Source organism: Dromaius novaehollandiae, chromosome Z (assembly GCF_036370855.1).
Source record: "Dromaius novaehollandiae isolate bDroNov1 chromosome Z, bDroNov1.hap1, whole genome shotgun sequence".
NCBI classification, from domain to species: domain Eukaryota; kingdom Metazoa; phylum Chordata; class Aves; order Casuariiformes; family Dromaiidae; genus Dromaius; species Dromaius novaehollandiae.
In genome coordinates this window covers 85,194,740-85,217,911 of record NC_088132.1, presented here as the reverse complement: position 1 = coordinate 85,217,911, position 23,172 = coordinate 85,194,740, and the positions used below count along the sequence as shown (strand labels likewise).

Genomic DNA, 23,172 nt, shown 5'->3' with positions numbered 1-23,172 from the left:
TGACTGACCTGAAGTCAGAGAACAAACTTCTACCAGCAGAATTGAAAGCTGGCAGTAAAAGAATAATTTGAAGTTAAATCATTACAGAATAGGAAATAATAAAAATGAACCAACAAACAATCCAGTGCATTACAAGAACTTTTCTTCCTGTGACTTTATTGTTCTTGTTATTTTCCATGTAACATGTAATGGAAAATACAAGCAATTTCCATGAATTTTCTGTTAGTTTCCATGTTAAGGCAGGAAAAAAGCAAGCACTGAGAAACAGATCAAAATGTTCTTGACAGTATGTTGTGTACTTAGGTTTTGAAATTTTGCAGCCCAGTTTAAAAAACACACTGTGGCCCTCACTACCAAGACGGGGACTTGGAGCCAAGAGATGTAGGCCTGTGAGTTAAACATAGACTGAAGGCAATAAAGAAAAGAACTTACATACTTATAAACAAATTAACATAAGAAACATATCTAGGTATTAAAAATTCCCAATATTATACAAAATACAGTACGTTTTGTCATTAAATGCATGCATGCACCACAAAACAGTATAGCTCCACAGCTAGGTAAAAACAAAAAAAAAAACGGGGGGGGACACGGACCCAGAAACCCAACAACTACGGTAGGCAAATAAGTTCCGAGCTGATGTAAAACAAACTATGATTGATTTGCCTTTAGGTCCTCAAATAAAATTTAACACATATACCTACCTATTCATGGAACATTTATTTGTACCCAAGTTATTTCCATCCAGAAACTGGGACGGATCCCTGAGGCCTGGTTTCATAGGATTACTGGTACAGGCTGACTGTAAACCCAGGACAAACTGTAGCATAAGCTGTTGCTACAGCTTCTACCAATAAAATGAACTGTGGCTGCAGCTGATAGACCATATTGCCATCTACTCATTTCTCAATTTTTAAATGTATATGTAATACTTTCAGGTTGTAACAGAGACTTACCCATAGATTTTGCACCTTTTTAAAATACGCATACTTCTTTTTGTTGTATCATCTGACTGTGTAATATAAAAGACCAAACAAGGCACTTCACTGCCTGTAATTGCAGCACTTGCCTTGTCCTTCCAGAGCATCTTCAACCTACAGAACCCCAAACCGTCCCAGGCTGAGGCTACTTTCCAATAAAAACTGTGTAACACCCTCTTTATTGCCCATTATTGTGAGTATTTTAGTCAGCCTGAAGCACTGCTTTTCACAAAGATGTAGTATTGCTCACTGGCAAGAACGTGATTTCCTCCTTTAGCACCTGCAGCCTCAGGCAGGACAGGAAGAAAGTCGGGCTGAGATGCAAAGCCTGCCTGCTCCCATCAGTAACACCAGCGGTCCCGACGAGTCCACAAACCACGAGACGCTGCTCAGTATTTAACTGCTCTTTGGCAGCAACCAACAGTAAGACAGAAGTACAGATTTTTGGATAACTTTCACGTACCTGTCCAAAGTTTTCCTCATCTATACAAAACATGAGATCCAGCTCTGTGGGGTCATTTTCCAGGATCCACTTCAAGGAGTTGTAGTATTCACTGTCCTACAGCAGATTACGATTACACAATGCTTGTAAATGGAAGAATGCAAGGTACAATTTACTTTTAAAATAAACAAGTAAAAAAAAATCTAAAACTAGAACTCCAAAGGGATTGGAAGGATGAGAACTCATTTATTCACACAGCTATGGTAAAGCTTTATTCATTTGTATTTTTCTTAGAGACTATATGCTTTTTTTTATGTAACTTGTCTTAACTGGCCTGGAATCATGTTACTTATATAACACTGTAAATTGGAATCTACATACATGTTTGGTATACATGTGTACTGCAGTGTGTAGTAAGTGCATAGCAAATGCCTTCTCAGATAAAACCATAGATTCTTTTCAACAAAATTCATATACCATTTTATTACACAAATAATTCAAGATACCCTCTAATTTCCTGAAAGTGTTGTATCTTCATCTTGCATTAGGTTCATAAGTAAAGACTGAGCCAAGAAAGAAAAGAAAAAGTATACACGTAGCTATGAATAAACATTTCCAAGCAAAACAGCCATAACAATTACAAGTTTAATTTCAAAATAAAGTTAAAAAAACAGGCATGTATGCTTCAACAAAAGAATGACCTGCCAAAATTTAGTGATTAGGGCAGAGAGAGCGGGAGATGGAGCAGAGATTAAGCAGCCGACGCAGTGTTTGTCAGTGACTGAACATCTGTCAAACTCTAAAACATCAACAAGAACCAACTGCGTTCTACTCTCCCTCTACCAGGCGTCCTTTCGGCAATACCAAAAACCTCCTGAAAAGCTAAGAATTATGGGAGGAAAAGGTTTCCCCACTAGTTGCAGGAATAGCGGACAGAGCTTGATTCTGAGGGCCTGAATCTAACCCCAAGGTCCCTCTGGATAGGCACCGAGCAAGTCTGGGTTTAAGTCTGCATTCAGCACACGCCGTCTGCCCTCTGCGGCCCTGACTCCGCGCTGCGGTGCAGCCACTGACTTCGGGTGAGGACAGTCTCCGAGGAGCGCAGGACGTGCACGGTTGGGCTCACATCCAAGTGCTGCCACAGAAACACTGTGGAGGCCGTCTTAGACGTCCTTCTCCAGATAGACTATTTTGTGTAACGTGGTAAGAGGGGAAGATGTTGGAAGTGAAAAAAAAAATAACAGCTCTGAGGCTCTGCAAAGTCAATAGCAGGGGAAAAAGTGGACAGGTCTCAGGGTTAAAAAGACAAAAATAGTATCATTCTGCTAACTTAATGGAAACCATTTGTATTTAGCGGTTGTATATATCTCAAATGTAGTCTGGCACAGCATAGGCGGTACTGGTACAGTACTGGTACCAGTAACACGTGTCTAGACTGGGGATCTGCAGGATCAATCCCATTTATCCTTGTCCTTCATTTCACAACACAAAGTTAGAGACTACCTCCCGGGAAAACAATTCAATTCTCCCCCAAGGAGCTCTGAACTCCAAAGCACTTGACAGCAATTCACGCTGAAGGAGCGGAGCTGGAGGAAGTGCAGGGAACCAAACTGAAGCATATATAAGGGCATAACCTGTGTTGCACTCGTAAGTACGTTTCAGAGAAAACTATTCATCGTTTGGGAACACTTCCCTCTTCCAGCACTGCGGGTGACTTCCCTCACTCTCCAGGTCAGAGCTAAGCCCTGGCATCGCCTCTGCCTGCTCCCGTGGTAGAAACCAACCAGAAAGCGGCAGAAACCATCCATGGTGCTGCTTGTAGCAGGGACAAAGCTGACACAGTGGAAAATCTGAAAGCGTAATTAGCACCTTATGCTGCATTTCTTACTCATCTCTCTTCTCCCTCAACCCTAACCACTGTTAGTGCGCTGATCCCGAAATTGCTGCCCTAGCCAGGGAAAATTGTATTAAAAAAATTAGTAGATATCTTTCTCAAGTTCTTGCAACTCTAACCTCGTGTTTTCCACCATGCAGTTTCCTGGAATTGTTACGTTTCTAAATCTCCCCAGAGAAAAAACTCACAGAATTGCTCATGCTGATAAGTGTTATCTTACCACTGATTCCATGTCTTTCAGAGTTATTGGTTTCCCCAGCATCATCTTGTAAAAAGGTCTGATGAAGAAGCCTGAAACAGAGGGATGAGTGTTACATCTACTGCTCCGCATTCTCCCCTTACATAAACATGCGACTGCTCAAGGATAACAGACTACAGTATTCCTTAGCTCGCCCATGGGAAAGAAATCGCCTGCCAGAAACAGCACTGTAACTGCCCAAGTTGACACAGCAGCCTCATCTTTTACTCAGGCACAGAAGGCCCAGTTTTTCAATGACAGGAATCACGGCAATATAAGTAACGTCAGAACTTCAGGATAGAGAGACACAGAAGATGGGGCATCGAGCCCAAAGTACATTACACTACCATTTAAACTTGCCACTGCTCTCTCCAAGGAGATGCCAGAAAAGCACCACTGTCAGCCTCTGCTCTGGTGCTGCACTGTCTCTAAATAAAATATAGTCAGTTTATAAAGTCTGCTTGCTTGCTTATTCTGGGATTTCAAAGTTAAGCAGAAATCTTCCTTTCTCATTAACTCAATGGATAAGAATTTCACAGATGAAAGTATCCTGTGACTGACACCCACACAACTCCACTGGCCTCAGCTGGTTTGCACAGAAACGGCTGATACAGATGCAGTAATCATCTCCTTTAGGGATGGAGCTCATTCAGCAATGCTGATTCTGCAGGGTTAGCAAGAATGGAAAAAAGAACAAAATGTATTTGTATATATTTGTTGAGCAAGACAGTGTCATTTTGACAGCGTCACCAGTCAGAGCAGGAATGCAGCTTCCAGGGGTTCCAGTTCCACTACCTGCACTCAGACTTTGTCTCCTGAAACACTACACTCTAAAGCATAGGAGTTACTCAAGTGATTTATTAATAAAAATCTAGTAACAGTAACATAGCCATAAAGTGTAAAACTCACCATCTAACAGCTTCCCATGATACACTGCCAGACCAGCAACCCGTCCAATAAACGTGAAATACGACAGATGATCTTCGTTACAAAGACCTGAATTAGGATTAATCTGAAGTGTATAGTTGTCCCTTTTTGGGGGGAAAGAAGAAAAAAATATCTAAATAGCCAAGTCTTTAAATAACCAGATACTCAGATACGTTAATAAATACTTGGAGCTTAGGGCCATTTCTCGTCTACTTTTGCAAAAGTGTGATACTCTCATCCATCCACTCCCTAACAGAAGTATCTTCTGGTGCATGGACAGGCTGACCGGAGCAGAACTGTCTTGGTAGGACCGCAGGGATTATTTGGCCAAGGGTACTAATACTCCCACCTGCAGCTAGCGTAAGGGACACGAGAAAACCAGCTTTACCCTCAGCTGCAGGAAGCACTGCACACTGCCCTCGCACACACACAACCCTGAACAGGTCATTTTTCCCAACCACATCCCCCTGACGGGATCGCTGAACCTCGCTGACGTGGGACCCTGGCCACAACCACGAGGAAGACGAACCCACGAGCGGACAAAGGGGCTTCGAGAGGCGCCGCCGCCTCAGCTTCTCAAGCACGTGGCTTGGGGCACAGCTTAAAATCTACCCTTACTGTACACAAGCGAACTGGAGATATTTTAATGAATAAGAAAAACAAGGTGGGCTCGAAGCCAGTAATTTCCAGTTTCCCCACAACATTTCTCTAGCACAGTAAGAGATTCCTAAAAATCCCTAAGTCCTACTTTATGTTTTTCAGGCTAAATAAAACTGATGAGACGTAATACAACGGCCGGTGCAGTAATCTGTAAATGAGCAACTATATGATATGTAATGTTTATTCACTGGATGTACAAATATTTCCCAGAATTAACTTTAAATTCAATTTTCCATCAGAATTACGCAATGGAGAATTAGAAGAAATATTGTTTCTTCTAGGGTCTCTCCCAGAAACATCAGTAAAAATATGCCATCTGTAGTAATTTTTTTACTGCTGATAACAAGTGTCAATCTAGTGTGAATTTTTACAATTTAAATTTCACTTTTCCATTGAATTGAACCTAAAGTAAAATAACTTTATTTTAAAAATATCTATAGTGACATATACCTCCTTAAGTGAAAATAATATTCCAAAAGGCAAACATTTATCCAGTGAAATCTATTAACGCACAGGCATTTTGAGCTAATTAATGTTTTGTGAGTTGTCTCCCTCAAACAACAGGACACGTCTTTCCTGAGACACCAACGGGAAAAACCCCTCGCTATGCAGCCTTCGTTCATCTACTTTACAACCTATTCAACACTTACTAGAAAAAAGAGTGAACTTGCTACAGACAAGAAAATACGAGTACTATTGCTAGCTAAGTACATGACATGGAGTTACATGGAGCAGACTAAAATAAACGTACTTTAAGCAAGAGACCTGCTTTTGCATTTACCTGAGTACATTGCTCAAGGACTTCAAAACAGGACAAAAATACAATTACACTCATTTGAGGCCACTTGTGTAAGTTTGCTGAACTGTAACTGAGCAGCTGGTTCATAAGAGATTACAAAGGAGTTATGAAATTCTGGAGCGCTCGTGCTTTACAGCGCATGGGGAGGGCATGAAGAAAGGCTTTTTCCCGGCACTGCTCCTTTCACGACTGCCGGCCTCAGAAGCTGCAGGCAGGGCAGCTGCAAGCAAGGCAGTGTTGAACACTGTCATAAAAATGAAAATGTTTTATGAGACTTCAGTGACAATTTGAAAGGTTCCCCGAAATGCAAATAGGAAATGATAGTATGGAACAGAGATTTGACTGGAAGAGCATATACTGATGTATCATGAAGGATGATCCAACTATGCTCCAACTTAACTCTGTCTCTTACACAAAATCTAACGTGTAACATACGAACGGAAATATTTTAATGGAAACTTACGTTGCTGAATATTCAAAGAGACCATAATAAGGATTAAACATCTCCTTGGACAAGAGGAAGAACCATTCTCTGGCCACACCACCATAGTCAAGTCCTTTCTCTGACTCAAATTCAATCCAGAGCCTGGCTTTTAGTACATCGGGTCTCTTCACAGACATGATTCTTCTGTAGGACTCCTCAAAGATATTATTTCTGTGCAGCTTCATCTCAAATCTGTTTGGTATATCAGCCTGCATGAAACGAGAGACACTGCACTTGTTAGTCTCAATAAACGGCCTTCAGACAAACTTCTCATTGGTGGTTAACAACTAAATGACAGATTAGACATCTTAGGGCACAAAGTTTCCCCTTGCGTATTGTTTTCCAGTGCTAAGTCTACAAGGCGATAGCTGATGGTGAACTGGATAGATTTCACTATTGCTGTTCAACGATTTCTACGGGATTTGACAAAACAATGAAAACCAACAGAAAAGAAAAAAAATGAGAAAATGACTGATATTGCTATGCCCTATTTTAAAGGTGTTTTCACTTAAAATGGTAAGACACACACAAGCTGTTTGCAGCCCTTTCACTCAGGTACATGTAAAGGCCAGAACAGTTACACAATAAGAACATTTACAGTGCTGTAAACAAAACAGATTTGTATTGCCAAGACATAAACAAACAGCACCATATTGCCAAAATGTCTTACAGAGGTCAGGCTTTAGGAGCTCTGTCTAAATTGAGAGAGCTCACACCCATTACAGTTTAACCCAGGGAGCTAAATTCAGAAAAGATGGAAGAGAAATGAGTTGAAAAGTGAGAGAGTTTGTAGGAGGAAGCAGCAGAAGACTGGATGAACAGATAAACATGGCGTTTATAGCCAGGTATAGTTTTCCTAATAAAACCGACTTAAAACAACTGTTTTTGAAGGTTTGCTTTTTTACTGCCAGTTAAAGTCTTAGTGTGTCCAAGCACCTAATACTCAAAGTGCCTCTGAAGTATTACATTTTAATATTGTGAGAAAAAATTTAGCCTCTTGCAGTTAAAGATGAAACTGTAAGGAGCTACCAACATACAGGTAAAGAGTGTGGCTGGTCCCTTTCCGTATTTTAGCTGGCGCTGGTATACTGTCAACTGCAAGTCGGTATCACGGACACGCTAATACTGAGCATGCCCTTAAGGTAAAGGTGGCACGGAGAGGACTTTTTGCACAGAAGAGGAGCACTAGAAGCCTGTGCTCCAGTGCAGCCGTGGGCTCTGCCCTGCCCACCTGTCTCAGCTCTGCCCTTGGAAGGCCACTGTGGAAGATGAGGGAGAAATACCAACCCCCAGGCCCATTTTCAGCCTGAAGGCGTGTCAGCTAACACACCACTTGGTCCCAGGTGCAATGGGAAGCAGTGAACCACTGCTACCTCTTTGCGGCCTCACCGCTTTGATTTTCCATTCATACAGGAAAACACAAGCCTTAAAGATTTGTAAAAGTTTTTGTTCAGAAAGCAATTAACCAAATAGAACAAGAAAACTGAAGAAAGTTTGAATTTAACTCCTTTAGTAGGATGATCAGGAAAAATTGGCAAGCGTGATATAACAAGAGTGTCCATCTACATCTACGCTTCAGATGGCTGTTTTCTCCCCGACACACTGCGACTGCCCCAGCACAAAGCAGCATGGTCCTACTCACGGGTTTCTTTAACTTCTTCCGGAAGTAGTCGTACTTCTGCTTGAACTCCCTGGAATACGGAACTGCCTGCCAGAGAATTGTAAATACAGGTTATTTCACAGGTATTTAACAACGTGATACTCCAGCATTATTTGAACAAAAATAGAAGTTTAAAGACATGCTAACTAGATATCTATGCTATGGGTTCATTGGAAAAATACCCCACTACGCATGTAGTGCTGCGCACACAATTTTCCCATTTCTGGGTGGGTAAATTGAGTTATAAGGTATCAAACCTTTTGACTCAATTTTTCCGTTTCATCAACCAGTTACCCTCAATTTTTCTTATTTTAGGAACAGAATAGAGCAAAGACAACTCTTTAACACAGAGAAAAAAACTAGGATGTATTTCTGCCACCCATGTGTCATAACAGGAAACAATCAGCTTGCCATATAATATTTTATGAATTTTTAAAATTAACACTGTTACCACAGAACATGGATTTACACTGCTGGCTGTGCTAAGCGCTGCCCAGTGCTACACAGAGACATAAAATTCAGAGAACTTCAAAAATATAACTGAGAAAAAATTAGGGGCTCCAGTAAAGCTACCACATGAACAACAAACATCGTCTGCCCTCCCAGCAGTGCTGGACGCGACACGTGCCCACGCACCAACGCTACTCTGGCAGGGACACGACCACGGCTAGAAATTCGATTTTCGGCCCTATGTGAATGAGCCTAATTCTTAGAGTGGAGGTGATAAAACTGCTCTGGTAAACTGCTTATACTGATAGTATATACCTCCCTAACGCTTTTAATGAGGAATCCAAAAGCATTCTCTAAACAAATCAGCGCTCTTTCGAAGCAAGCACAGGCCACTGCGTAATACTTATCTGAATACTTACTGAACGAAGCTGTCTGCAAACTAGGATGCATTTTTGAGCGACAGCAATGTGACAGAAAAATTTTAGAGCAGAAGTTACAAAAACAAAACACAGGACTGAAGGACAGTAGAACTAAATTAATCACCAGAGTTGGAAATCGGTTTCTGACACCCGTGAGCACCCAGTCCCAATGGCCACAGGTCTCCCAAATATCTGCGTGGACGCCCGATGCCCGAGCGGCCCCTCGGGACGACTCCAGGCACGCGCAATCCAAGCGGAACTAGCAGGAGCTGTGTCCGGCTAGGCAGCCGCCACCGCCGTCGCGCAGAGTCCTGGCAGAGGTCTCTGTCTTCATGACACGGCTTCGCTCTTGTGCCCGAGGAGCCCAACGTGAAGGTGCAAACCCGCAGAGCTCTTCTCCATGGCCCAGCGGTACCAGACACGAGAGCGTCCAAGTGCATCGGCCACCAAGCTGCAGCACAGACAAAAGCCGTCCGTGCTCCAGTGGCCAGATCGGTGATGGCAAACTACACTCTTCAGCCTCCAGATGAAACAGGGATACAGAATAAGTTGGGAATTAAATGAGTAGAACAGGAATAGGCTGGAGAAGTGACACTGCAACCGCTACAAATCTGGCTCTGACAAATACCTGCTGTGCATGTAAGTAAGAGTCCCTAATTCTCTGTTTTTCTGTCAGACACCATAGACAACATCCATTTAATTGGGGATTAGAGAGAGGCTTGAAGAAGGAAAAGGCTTCCTGACCTTGAAGATCATATTTTCCAATTACATCCTGACTTTCCCTTGCCCTACACGCCCTTCCAGAAGGAAGCCGAGCTCCAGCAAAACAGCACTACAGATGAAGTGTGTTTTCCTGGGAGCAGAAGAACAATTTTGAATGCCACAGGACCGCAAAAGCAGCCTGCTCCCCTCCCTGGAGGCTGAGTCACAAATTGCAAAAGTCTGGTTCAAGTTCAGTTTCTGGAGGAGAACAGGGTTTTTTGAAGTGGGAGTGTGGGGGCTAGTCTTGAAGTAGATTCATGACTAGATGTAGGTGAAAATGTGAGGCAGAAATATTTCTGTTTGATCTTTCTCTTGTGGAAGATGAGACATGAAGTTAAAAAAATCAAAATAAATTATGCTCTGATGATAATGACACTTTCTTGCAGCCATTAAGGAATCTCTTGACATGCTCTTATTATTTAAATTCAATGTGAAATGCAATTGAGTATGTCTTTGTTTTTGTCATGGCACCAAAAATACTATTAAAATCATTAAGATGAATGATTAAGTGGCCATAAAACAGATTTGATCTTGCTTCCTCTTCAAAAAACTGTTATTTACTTAATGGGATCAGGATTGATTATCTTGAAACAAAATTCTCCAAACAGTCTCTCCCATTTATACTCAAGGTTTCTGGGAGAATAAATGGAAGAATTTGTACAATATACTGTAGATTAGTATCTCAAGCATGAAGTCCATGATAAATGGATAAATCAGGCCAAAAGCAATTTTGTTCAAGCAAGTGATTGTTAATAACCTTATTAATAAACAAGTGCAATTAGGATTACACTATACAGTAGTTAATCTGCCATGAACTGTGGCCCCTAAAAATCACGAGCCTTTACCCAAAATAAAAAGTATTCTTGGCAGATTTCTTCCTCTTTCCACCTGAAAACATCTTAAAGGTTGGAAATCTGATCACTCAGGACAGCATGAAACAATATAAAACTGCATAAAAAAGGTCAAAGAATCACTGCATGTATTTGATGTTTTGAAAAACTGATTAAAGTAAAAACATGACTTTATTTTTTCTAAGGTTCATATTCTGAAAACTGTTTTATCTACAGTAAGTTTTACGACTCTTTTGAATTTATTAGCCCCGGTTGTTCTCTTTCTTACACTTGCTACCCTTTTGAGAGGAAAGAGCTTTTTATTATCCAGAAATCCAAAAACGTATGCCATAATGCCTCACCTCAATAAAATTCTGTGACCCATATAAAGGGGAAATACGACCATTTCTCCTATACACACTCCTAAACCTTATTACCAGTGATTCAGCAAGGCCCTTGGTCTGAAACTCCAAGCACTGAGGATTCGGAGCAGGCACAGGGCCTTCCCACAGCTTGGTAACAAAACACACTACCTGAGCGCACAGGAGGAAGGGATAAGATGCAAAGATTTAGTACTGTCTGTCCCACAGTAAGAAAGTTATAGTATCAGAAAGTTTGGAAGAAGAAAGAGGGAAAAACCTGAAGAATATTTTACATTAACATTATTCTAGATTTACTTTAAGTAAAATCACACCTGGAATTTCATCCTCACAAGTAGCAGCAAACACAACTGCAAAATCTGCCCTGAGATTTTAAGTTTTTGCTTTCAGCTGGGGATCCTACCAGTAAAGGATCTCTTCCAGAGATCCCATTCATCACCCCACTGAGCAGACCCAGTCTCAGGCTGCAGCAGCAGCAGAATGCAGCGGATGAGAAACGGCAGCTTCCAGGCGTTTCGAAGCACGAACTAGTGGACAGCGCGTTTTTAGCTACACCGTCTCAGAACGGCTGGAGCACCATCCAGAAATTACAGAACAATGTAAGAAATAAAAACTGGCCCAACAAAACCGTCTCTGTCCTTCTGAAGAGCAAGCCCTCCCTCCCTCTCAGCCCTGAGACGGACGTATTTCAGGATCTACCATCACATCTACTGATCAAGTACGTTTCTTAGGTGCTCCAGGAAAGATGCTAGCACCACACGCCAGCGGGTGTAAGAAAGGACGCACACTGAAGACTAGAAAAACTCCCTATCTGGTGAGCTATTACTAGGGAGGCCCCAAAACCACCAAGCAGCCACCGATACCACATACTGTCTGACCCGGGCACTATGCGCACAGTGCTACGGTGACAAACGCTCCAGCGATTCCTGACGAGCACGGGACTGCGCTGGACCTCGGGCAGCCGGCGGTGGGCCAGGATGGACTCCAGTGCTCACCAAAGCGGGGACCACGTTGCCGTCCAACCTCTTCAGTGCCGCCCAACCTCTTCCACGCTGGGGACAAGGCAACGGTTGGGGCACTGTAACTGGCTTCCCCGCTGTCTGGGAGGGCAGAGGTGGCCCGCACAAGGCCGGTACCCCCAGAAAGGCCATGCAAGGCAGCAATCTGCTTCACCGCCTGTTCACCCGGCACAGCCTGACCCGATCGAGAGGGCACGCAGTGAGCGGCGCTGCCAAAATGTCTCCTGCCTACCCTGAATGCACTCCAAGTCACGGCACTCGATGTGCAAAATCCATAGCAGTACTTACTGGACCAGTAATCGCTGGGTTCTGCAGCCTGGGGTCTTCCCACTGGGTAATTTTATTATCTGTGAATAACAAAAGAAATCATAACATCACTTCTCTGTTGCCATACTGTGAATATGTCCCCCCCCAACTCTTTTCCCTATCATTTCCACAATTTAGTATTTCAGGGTTAGAAAAGACTGCATTCACCCATATCCATCAAAACCCCATCACACTGTTTAGTTGGAAACACTCATTCAAAAATGCAAAACTACAGCGTAACCCAGTATATTTACATTGCTTTTATATCAAAGTCTGTACACGTTCTACTTGAACATGGTCTGAACTCAACTCATATTAGAAATACACAGATTTCATGCCTGAAAGGTAAAGGAACCACAAAATTTCATCAAATGACAAACTAAGTTTATTTGAAATTTTGCATCAAGATAGCCAAGATATAAAAATTTTAAAAGACAGTCTGAATTTAAATTTGGAGGGAAGGGGATAAAACCTCTTTTTTGAAAAAAAGAGAAAAAACTGTAGACGTTGATTTAATGAAAAAGTTATAGGGAGGCAAAATGATACAGCCATGGTGTAAGAGATCACTCAGTTTTGACCAAAGCAGATTTTGGCGTAATGCAACAGAATTCAGTTCATTTCATGTACAGTTTTTAAGAGCACTGGTAGGGCCAGACAGTAAGGTTACTATGTAAGGTACTATGGTAAAACTCTCGCTGCCCCAAGACAACTGTTCCTCATAAGATCTGAACACAATAGAATCACAACAAAATGATGATGTTGCAACAATAAGACAATGCTCCAAAAACCAAACTAGGTGCCATCTGCAATGGCAAGGTTTAAGCCATGTATTTTCTGCACTGCAAGGATAACAACATACCCGTTTGTTACATGCGCTGCTTTATGATATGTGTATTAAAATAGTGGTCAAGATTTTAAGTTTGCAATTGCTAGTTTGGGAATAAACACACTAAGTTTCAAAAAAAATTCTTTTTAAGGCTGCTATAGTAATAGCAAAAAACCAAACTTGCTTATATTAAAATACAAGTATTTTCCATGTTTCTATAGTCGGAAAAGATGCGTAAATTTTAAATATCCCAATTTTAAAATAGCCAAAAATTTAGACTGGTTTTTGAAAGCTGACATTCATTAAATGTTGCTGAATAAAATTCAAAGAGATCACAAGAAAAGAACATTTCAAGAAGCTTGGATCTATCAGTTAATTTAATATTAAAATACTATTTTATTTCCCTTAACACATTGTCTATTTAGTGCTTATTGACACTAGGGACGAAGAATCTTAGGCTGATGGCTCCAGAAACCGTCTCCTGCAGATCATAGCAAGCGGCAAGGCCTGACTCCGAATTTGGTCCTGTTCATCTTGCTTCAACCTGCTCAAACTTCCTTCTACAAAGTTTACTGTTTCCACACCAGTTCCTTTCTCAGAGACCCACTTGAAACTGCGAACAGTAAGTTATGGTGGTAGCTTTCTATGAAATCAAAGGTAACGAACAGCCTTTGAGGATTCCCGTTTCCTCTGGTCCCTTCCCATCTGGCCCACCGCTGGAGTTTGGAACCAGTCCCACCAGCTAGAGCAGCACAGCTGAGACACGGCCAGGGCCGAGCAGGCGAGAAGGATGACTTCAGGCCTAGTTCAGGACGCTCCAACTGATACCTCACCGCACGTTTGCTTAACTGATGTTTACCTGATGATATTTTCATGCCCTTTTTAACAAAAATTCTGCCAATTACTTCCATTTTGAGCAGTATTTTGTAATTCTTATTAAACCGCATCTCTTTTACTTCAAGCCGCACCTGCAATTTGCCCAGATCATGCTGAACTCTAACCCTGCCCTACTGAGCACTTCTTGCCTCTCCCACTGTGAAGTTCTTGGCTGACTGAATGAATACGTCCCCCCTGTTTATTGTTCAAATCACTAATGAGTATATTGAGAAGTGGCGGATCCAGGACAGATGTTGAAGGAAACCATCCCTCTGTCAGCGATAACTAGTCTGAATACGGTTGGAAAACCTCTGTTTCCCTTCAAGACACCTTCCAAGAGGTAGGTGATATTTTCCTAAAATGCTCCCAGGAAATGCGTAAGTTTAAGCATGCTACAGTAGCTGGAGAATACTAATTTATCCAGGGATGGTAAATAACACTGACGCAGCTGGCTAAGGACCAATCTCGGAGAACTAGAGACTATATTTTATAAGGGTTGAGCACTGGGGAAATTAAAGCCAATAATTACTATTCTTAATAAACTGCTTTAAAGTTAAAATCTAAAAAGTGATGTATTGTATTTTCAGTCTACTGCATGACAAGTAATAGCTACGTTATTCTAACAACGTTCTGCTTTATTAGTTTACGCGCTATGTTGAACAGCTGCTGGGGCTGCTCCCCAAGAGGCAGCTCCTGTGCTGCCTGAATTAGGCTTTTTTACAGTTCCTCTCAGGGAAGAGAAAAACATTAATAAAATAGGACAATAGTACTGGGTAATTATGCATGATAATTTACAGAAGAGTATCTTGGGATCCGGGACTAGTAGCAGCTGAATCTGTTAACACTTTCAACATCTGCATCCTACTAACGAAACTAACTACACGTGCTGCATCTCAGCTAACCGCTTCAGCGGAGAACGACCGAAATGATGGCCCGTCACCAGAGTAACGGGCTGCCGAGGCTCTCCTGTTTTGGGGAAGTACGGCTGATCACACCTGCAGCTGTTTCCAGTGTATTTCTAAAGTCAGTCATGAAACAAGGAGGAGTGAGCAGACTCCGTCATAAAGGTCTAATTATGGTCAAATAAATAAAGGAAGGAGTAATACTGAAATCCTGTAGTGCGCAAAGGCCATAGCACTCCTTATCGATGCTGTGAAAAAGCCACTATTGCGATTGTTCAGGACATCACTAAACGCTGACTGCTGCTGGCAGGCGTTCATTAAACACGGAGCACTACGTTATCCCAGGGGAACTGGAGCATGTCCACTGCAACACCACCGGCATCACCTCCACTGCTGCTGCAGTCCCCTTGCAAACCGCAATGGTGTAACACCTCGGGGAGAGGAAAGGATGCTTGCTGGAACAACCAGCATTAACCAAAAAACCCACAAAAACCAACTCCCCCCCACTTTCATAAAGTCTGCTATCTACAAAGCTAAAAATTTCAGATCAAAAGAGGGGCTAAACAGAAATTTTAGATGCAAATAAACTATTTTTATAGAAATTACGAAGTCTTTGGGGGATTTTGATTAATGTATTCCTTTAATATTGTTTACTTTTAGAGACTAAAACATGTTGTTTTAGTACTACATAAGTAGTTTTAGAAGACTGAGAAATTGAAACTTTTCAATGGTAGGGATGTTCAGGAATCATACAGATATATTAAATCAGAAAGTTTTATTCTGCAACTCTTCAGTGACAGAAGGTTACAGTAACTTGCTAGATTTAATTTTCCAGACATGTTGATTGAGACAATTGCTGAATGTATAAAGAGCATTAACAATTCTGTACTAATGTTTGAAAGTTAATCTTGCTCTTGACGTGTACGTTATTTCTGTTTTTTATTTAAAACTATGTATGTGATTTCAAAATTCATATTACTTTAGAAGCAATATTTTAATAATGATATAATATACAATTACAGATAAGCATAGGAGTTAGTTTTGCTGATACTAAAGAAAAACCGTAACACGGTCAAATATGTAAAACGGTTTAAGATGTTCATTCTACGAGCTCTCTGTAGCAAATGTACCCTCTTCCAGTTGTTTTGTGAGCTACCTATTTCTGTGAAGATTATACCATCAGCAGAAATACCTCATTATAAAGTCCAGCAGAATTCTTAAAAAACGAACAAACAAAAACAACCCTCCCCCCGGCTGGTCTACTTTACTTTCAAACAACAACAAAGATTCACATAGTTCTGAGATGCTGTAGAAGACAAATCTACAATGAAACATCACTTACACTAGAACTTCACTAACAGAACTGAAGAGATATTAATGGGCTGGGTGCAATATAACATGCTACAAATAGGAAATAAGATCAGAACTAGCACTGCCACAAGACCTTCTTGAAGAAGCAAGAGAAAAAAGCACTCAGCAGCGTTATTTCTCCACTGCCTACGTGTAGAGTTGTGGCTATATGATCTTTTCTCATCTTATTTTCTATTCCTAGTGTATATTTTAATTTATTAAGTGCAAATAAGCCATGGGATCATCAACAACAACAACAAAGAATCCAAAATATCAACAAGAACGAAAGAAACCACAAAGAAGAAATGTTAATGCTTCACAAGTCAGAGAGGGACAAAGCTTGATGAGCCAATTAAAAGCAAGCTTTCAGTGAATATACAGTACCGTACGAGGGCACTAAGTCTCTGGTATCAATGTCTCCACATATCAACACCTGGCTTCCTAAATGAAGAGTAAAATTATAAAGCTTTCACTTCAATATTTATTACCTCCCTTTGTCTATATGTTGTAGTACCTGAGTGCTTACTTACTATGATCTATATAAAACGTTCTTCCATCCAAATGTATTCTTTCCTCCCAACCAGGCTAGAATTGGGGAATAAAAAAAGAGAGAAAGAAAATAAGTGCAATGCTACCACTCTCACATAGCATGAAGCAATACATTGCCCACAGCTTCTTAAAAGTGTTTGAAAGATGTTTGTGAGGTAGAAAACACAAAACCATCACAAATGCATTATGTCAAGGCCAACAACATAGCGAGACTCAAAGAAGAACTGGTTGTTTATACAGATAACTATATCCAGTACAGTTAATATCTTTTTATAAAAATATTGGAAGGGGAAACTTCTTGCATCAAGATTTACAACCATTTCCTACTGTGAGGAAGCCATCACAAAAAACAGACCGCCCACCATCTGTCTGGCTGGAGAGTCTCTGCTTCTACCTCCGAAACCCCTGTGGGTAATTTGCTGTGAATATACAAGTCAGGATGCTATTAAAGCAGGCCAAGAATGTCTAAACTAGGCCTCGAGTCTTCCCTTTTTAGTTATTCTCTTCTCCTACCTTCCAAATGATTACAGTATAGAAAGAAAAATAAATGGCAGACTGTACAGGCAACACTGTCTAACCTAGCACTCAGTCTAGCTTCTGCCTTCTACACAACACAGAAGACGAATGATTTTATTTCAATATTTTTAAACAGCTCTTGTTAAAGTCTGTAGTCATTCTTACCTCAAAAATGGCTTGTTTCAACCGAGTTTAAATCTGCTGCTAATTATGTACTTCCAATAGCATATACCAGGCTTCCCTGAATTAATGGCATGTTTTATCTCTTGCAATTAACAGAATCAATTGTAAATTGGACGTTCAGTTACTCCTGCAGTGTCTTCTATCTAAGTAGTGTCTCCCTGGAGATTAATGCATGCTCAATCTATCTGAAAAATTACAAGAGAACAGCTACTTCCACAGCTGTTTTGTTAAAAAATTGCTTTACCACTGTGTTATAATTAGTAAATGCACTCTAATAAATATGTTCATCTGAGCACAGTTTTTGATCTAATTAATGTTTCAAGACACTGGGCCTGACAAGTTGCCTAACTGGATTTAAATACAAAACAAACCTTTTTGCTAATCAAGACGAGGGCAGTGAGACTTTTGGATGTTTCAGAGGAGGATGTCTGATCACAGCTGGTAACAGGGGTTACCACCCCTAGCTAGTGTCACCACTCTCGCCCAAAGGCAGCCCCCGTTTTGGTTTGCCGGCAGAGGCGTTCGTGTAAGTAAACTGTAACCCAGTTCAGCGACAAGGAGTAGGGTTAAAGACTCAATTATTCAACCTGTTTAAAACCAAGTTAATTTAATGTGCCCTGTCCATAGGATAGGACAGCAGCCCCTTCCACAGGCACAGCTGCTTGCCCCCCGCGCGCCCCGGGACCTCCCGAGCGCCGAGTGTGCGGGCGGCCCTCGGCAGCTTGCCCTCGCTCAGACCGCCGCCGCGACGAGGGTATTCCCAGCGGACAATGTCAGAAGTGCGCTTCGTACGTATGAGGCAACAAACATGATGCTGTAATTATCAGCACCTTAGAAAGAGTGTCATCTTTCATAGATTACCTTCTGACTTTGAGGATACAGCTTTTTAAAAACAAAGCAAAGCTTTTTATCTAACATGCGTATAAATCAATATTACACACTGGCTACAAGCATGACAAGATTTTTGAGATTAATATGATGATTTTCTCTATAGAATATAAGTGTCATTCAATATTAGAGTTTATTTAGATTTTTGAATGTCTGTATACACTGGCACATTTACAAAGCTCACTTTGAGCAAACTTTTCTAAAGCAACAGTTAATTATCTAAAATCACAAAGTCAGTGATAAAACTAAGGATAAGTTTATTCAAAGCTCAGTGTTTCATATAAGCAAAGAAATCTTCAACCACTTCAGAAATACTATGATCTAGCTTCAAAAAGCCTGAATGATTCACAGATCACAGTAAAGTTTTTTGGTGTCATATATAAACATAACTTTCAAATCTACATTGAAGTGATGGTAGTAACGCACATACCCACATACAACAAATGAATGCAGTAACAGGTGAATTCTCTTAAGACAGCAGGTATGCATTAAAACACATATGCATTGCCACTTACAGGAAGAGGGCCCAAGTCATTAGGATTCAAAGAAGCTTTTGATCTCAAATGCACTGGAAATTTCAGCCTTGGATCCTCCTGTAACACAAATCCATCAGATAAAGTCAGAACTACACACTTAGTCTAGTGCAGAATTAGCTGGAAAAGAAATCTGCCTACATTAGGACTATTCTTCAAGCGTTTTTTGGGGAATAAAATACAAACCCAAAACACATTAGAGCTACAGAGCATTTGGTATCTGGATGTGTCAAATAATTTATTAAGATTTATAAATTGCAACAATTTTTTAAATGTTAGAGGTAGTGAGGGTGATGTTAAGACCTTAACTGTGTTATTTCCAGAGGTATGCTTAAAAACAAAACAGCACTAATTTACAAATTCACACACTCCTATAAGTGGAACTTAGAAACATATGCATATTTTTGGCTCTTAAAAACATAGGGAAATAAGCCAATTAATGAGAAAAAGGCTAGAAAAGGATCAAAATGAGCTTCTTAAATTTTTATTAATGAAGAGATATTAAATTAATGCCCAAATAAGACAAAAAATGGCAAGTAAAATAGGTCACAGAAAAAAAACCTAGATAAAAAAATGCTTGAGATTTCTTAACACACACAATTTTTCCACATCCATCTGGCAACAACAGTAAGAGTCATCATTAGAAGTGTTTAATATAATAGTGGTTACTGAGAATTAGGATGGTACCTACCAAATTAAAGTGTTGCTCATATTTAAATGATGCTGTGAAACACTGGAGTACTTGATTTCTAAGCTAGCTGAAATAACTATAACATTAGCTTGTTTTGGTTAGGCACAAAGGCTTCCACTGTTATAAAATAACTAAAACCAGCTGGATTAAGCACACTTATCTCTCTCTGGAGTTTGAACTTAAAGGTTGACAAATTTAGGTACAAACAAGATATACATTAATTTATACTGCACCCAAGTCAATGCACTGCTTTTCACTGACAGGACCACATATAGACTAACACCTTAATATCGTGATTTTAGATAATAGCATCTGATCATAGATCATTTAATATTTGAAGGAAGTTTTATCAAGAAAAAACAAAATAAAATTTTCCACATTACTAAAATGAAAGTGTCATTGTCCCAATTTGTTGTAAATACATAACCATCTTTGATGCATCACTGTACTGATTTTTCTGAAGCTATTGTAAGTGGATAAGAAATAGACAGTAACTGATACTAGGAACTCAATGATCAAACTGACGTTTGGGATCTGGCATGTCTCCTTATTCAAGGAATAGCATGAATAGCGAACCTTAATAACCATCTTGGACAGAGATGGACAGATGCAAGTAACTTCTCATCTCATACTGATGTGTTTTTTTTTATTTTTAATACCAACAGCAACTTAAAAAAGCCTTGCCTTCTATGATAGTAAATTTAGAGTAACACAATAAATTCTGGTGGATAAAATGAATTCTTTATTCTAAGAGTACATAAGCAATAAGTAAGCAAAATTCAAGAATTTAACTAAGTAAACTAAATTAAGCCCCACGCTGGTATTCCAAACTCACATCACTACTACTAATCCTTCAGCAGGTAATACATTTTGCCTATAGTTGCAACTACTGCAAAACGTATACATCTAACCAGAAGAAGGAAGACCAGACATTCTACTAGAAAATATCTTTTTTTAAGTTCATACAGAAGTGAAAAAATACTGATGCCCCTTTTTGGGTCTCCTTTTACATTTTCCCCCAGTTTAATTTCTTCTTCAATTTTTTTTTGAAACATTATTACTATTACTACTGAAAAATAAAGCCTCGTGACAGAAAACAAATAAAAATGGATCCTGATAACTGAAGATGATGAACGTGTATTATGTTAATAAAAAAGCAGTACTAGTCGCAGCAAAATACAACAGAATTACAGTCTCAAACTAAATAGGAAATCTCCATCACACTGTATGCATGCCTCTGAACCCCAAATCTGGGGAGTTTGAAATATAATACTTGTATGCAACAGTTCATCAAGTATACAAATGTCAGATACAAAATACAAAACACTATTGCATGGTATGGGATGCATAAATTCATCAAATCATATTTTCAGTGTATAAATAAAAAGAAGTTTCCCTTCTCTGAGTGCAGCAATGGCAGCACTGCAACCACGTCAAGAAATCAGCTTTGAAAGTCTACGCAACACCGTAAAGCAGCGACAGAGGATGCAGTCAGGTTCCTAGATCAGTTTTATGACATGTCAGGCTGATGAACTGAACTCGCACTGAACTTGAACTATAACTAAAGACACCACAAATGCCACAATAAAAAGGAGGGGATACAGGCAGGAAAACAGAGAGGGCAAGACACAAATATTCAAAACATGGCAACAGATTTGAAATTCATTACCTAGACCTCCACTCACCCAGGTAGTAGTCTTAGTGTTGTGATCAATGAAGAAGGGCCTGCCGTTGGGGGCTATCCGCATCTCCCAGCCCGGCGGCAAGAAGCTCTGGGCGACTTTGTGCTGCGGTTTAGGGGAGTTGTAAGGCGAGGGCTGCGGGGACTGCGGATTGGAAAGGGTGTCCTTCACAGCTCGGCGCACGGGCGAGTCCTTCATGCCCTGGGGAAAAGGAGGAACATGACAATTTGCCACACGTCACTCAGCACTGTAAAATGAATAAAACTTGGTATCACAGCAAATCGTTTTTCCATCCCTTGTAACATATTGAGCTTTTTGTTGTGGAGGACACAGTGTTTTATCCCTTCCCTCTGCAATGATAACACCTATTGTATTTAAATTTGAGTACATATTTTACTGCAGCTGCCTCATATGTGCTCATATTTAATTTTATACAGAAAAAGATTAAAAGCATTGCTTCACATTTTATGGCACAATATGGCTCAAACACTTTATAATAGGAAAGTATCTCCTTAAATGTGAGGTGATATTATTCACTTTTCAATGCATTTCTCAACTGCAACTTCAGACAAAACATTTAGACATGACCTTAAAAAAAGTTCCTAAAATAAATGGAGATTTAGACTCCTTGCATCAGTTTGCAATTAGAAATCTTGGACAATTTTATTTTTTTTTAATAAATGCTCACAGCCTCGAAATGACTTCATTGATCAACGCCTACTTGTAACAGCAGGAGTTAAGTGATCTGGCTCATTCAAAAATTCCACTAGCAGACTGTATGTTTAGATGTCTAAAAAGCTTTAAAAATTTGATCCAGATTTACTCATCTAAGAAAACACTGCCTATCACCACCAAACAGAAAATGAGATTTAAATATTCAGTTTTAATATTGTTCACCTTTGAACTACTTAGTTACTTTCTAAAAATAAGCTTTCTTTGGCTGATATATGATAACTGTTCGTTTTCTACTTGTTTTGCTAATTATTAAGATTCACTAAATCTATGCATGCTTATTTAGGCACTCCCCTAATTTAACAACATTTATTTACTATATTGCTTTTTTCCCACCCTGTTATATTAGAAAATGAAGAGTAAAGAAAGATATTTTCAAAACTATTATAGTCTTATTTGTGGCTTGTTTCATGCTGCATTTGGATGGAAAATGCAGCTAAATTATAGTGTATGAAAGTAATATTTACATTTGTTCTCATTAAATAAAAGCTTTCCATATGTGTTGCACAGAAAGTTAAACACGTTTTACAATAAAAGAACAAACTAAATAAAAACAAAGAAAGTCCCTTCCAAAACGCTGAACTGATCTTTTTTCCTGGTGATTGTATCCTTGAAGATTTTAATACTAGTAAGTCTACACCTTAATTAAAAGAAACATTTCTTTTTTAAATTCAGAGGTGGATAAAAGAAAACAAGCTTTGTGCTTTCCAGCACCTTGTGGTTTCTGAACACTGAAAAAAACAACCAACCACTGAACGGATTAGCTGAATATAGCGAGGTGGAAAAAGCTATTCTCCTCGCAGCTGTGAAAAAGGCTACTGCCATTAAAAGCTGGCTGATCACTTCCAGAAACTAAAGCCTCAGGTGCTTAGCCAGTGACTTCCACCAGCTCAAATGTTTAAAATTTCAGTAAGGAGAGGAATGGCTTGAATGTTTTCGTTTAAGATAGTCAGAATTTTTAAATTTCATTTATTAAATTACTGTAAATATAGTCTTTAAAATTAACAATGGTAATGGGAATTAAGCAGTTCATTTTTAAACGTAACAACTACAGTCATCCCATCCAAAGTAGGATCAAAAGATCCAATAATCCTACCTTTGTTTAATGATTCGTTTGATGACTGGGACAGCACTTTTTAGTACAAGGAAGAAAGAAGAATGATGCATAAAATAAAATGAACTAAACGTTACACT

General features: G+C 39.9%; 1 protein-coding gene across 8 annotated transcripts in view; it reads right to left on the bottom strand.

Annotated features, from left to right (window-relative positions):
- The window catches only part of LOC135324877 (E3 ubiquitin-protein ligase NEDD4-like), a 197,431-nt gene that overhangs the window by 14,573 nt on the left and 159,686 nt on the right, over positions 1-23,172 (bottom strand). For 4 of the 8 annotated variants that reach the window (XM_064501903.1, XM_064501902.1, XM_064501900.1 and 1 more), the window contains 10 exons: positions 21,250-21,447; positions 18,856-18,933; positions 16,735-16,789; positions 16,589-16,645; positions 12,233-12,291; positions 8,067-8,132; positions 6,404-6,633; positions 4,464-4,585; positions 3,537-3,607; positions 1,444-1,539 (listed from right to left, as the gene is read on the bottom strand). In XM_064501903.1, the coding sequence (XP_064357973.1) occupies positions 1,444-1,539; positions 3,537-3,607; positions 4,464-4,585; positions 6,404-6,633; positions 8,067-8,132; positions 12,233-12,291; positions 16,589-16,645; positions 16,735-16,789; positions 18,856-18,933; positions 21,250-21,447 (1,032 nt within the window). The remainder of the gene's footprint in view (positions 1-1,443; positions 1,540-3,536; positions 3,608-4,463; positions 4,586-6,403; positions 6,634-8,066; positions 8,133-12,232; positions 12,292-16,588; positions 16,646-16,734; positions 16,790-18,855; positions 18,934-21,249; positions 21,448-23,172) is intronic. The other 4 variants (XM_064501904.1, XM_064501906.1, XM_064501899.1 and 1 more) reach the window with 1 other exon arrangement.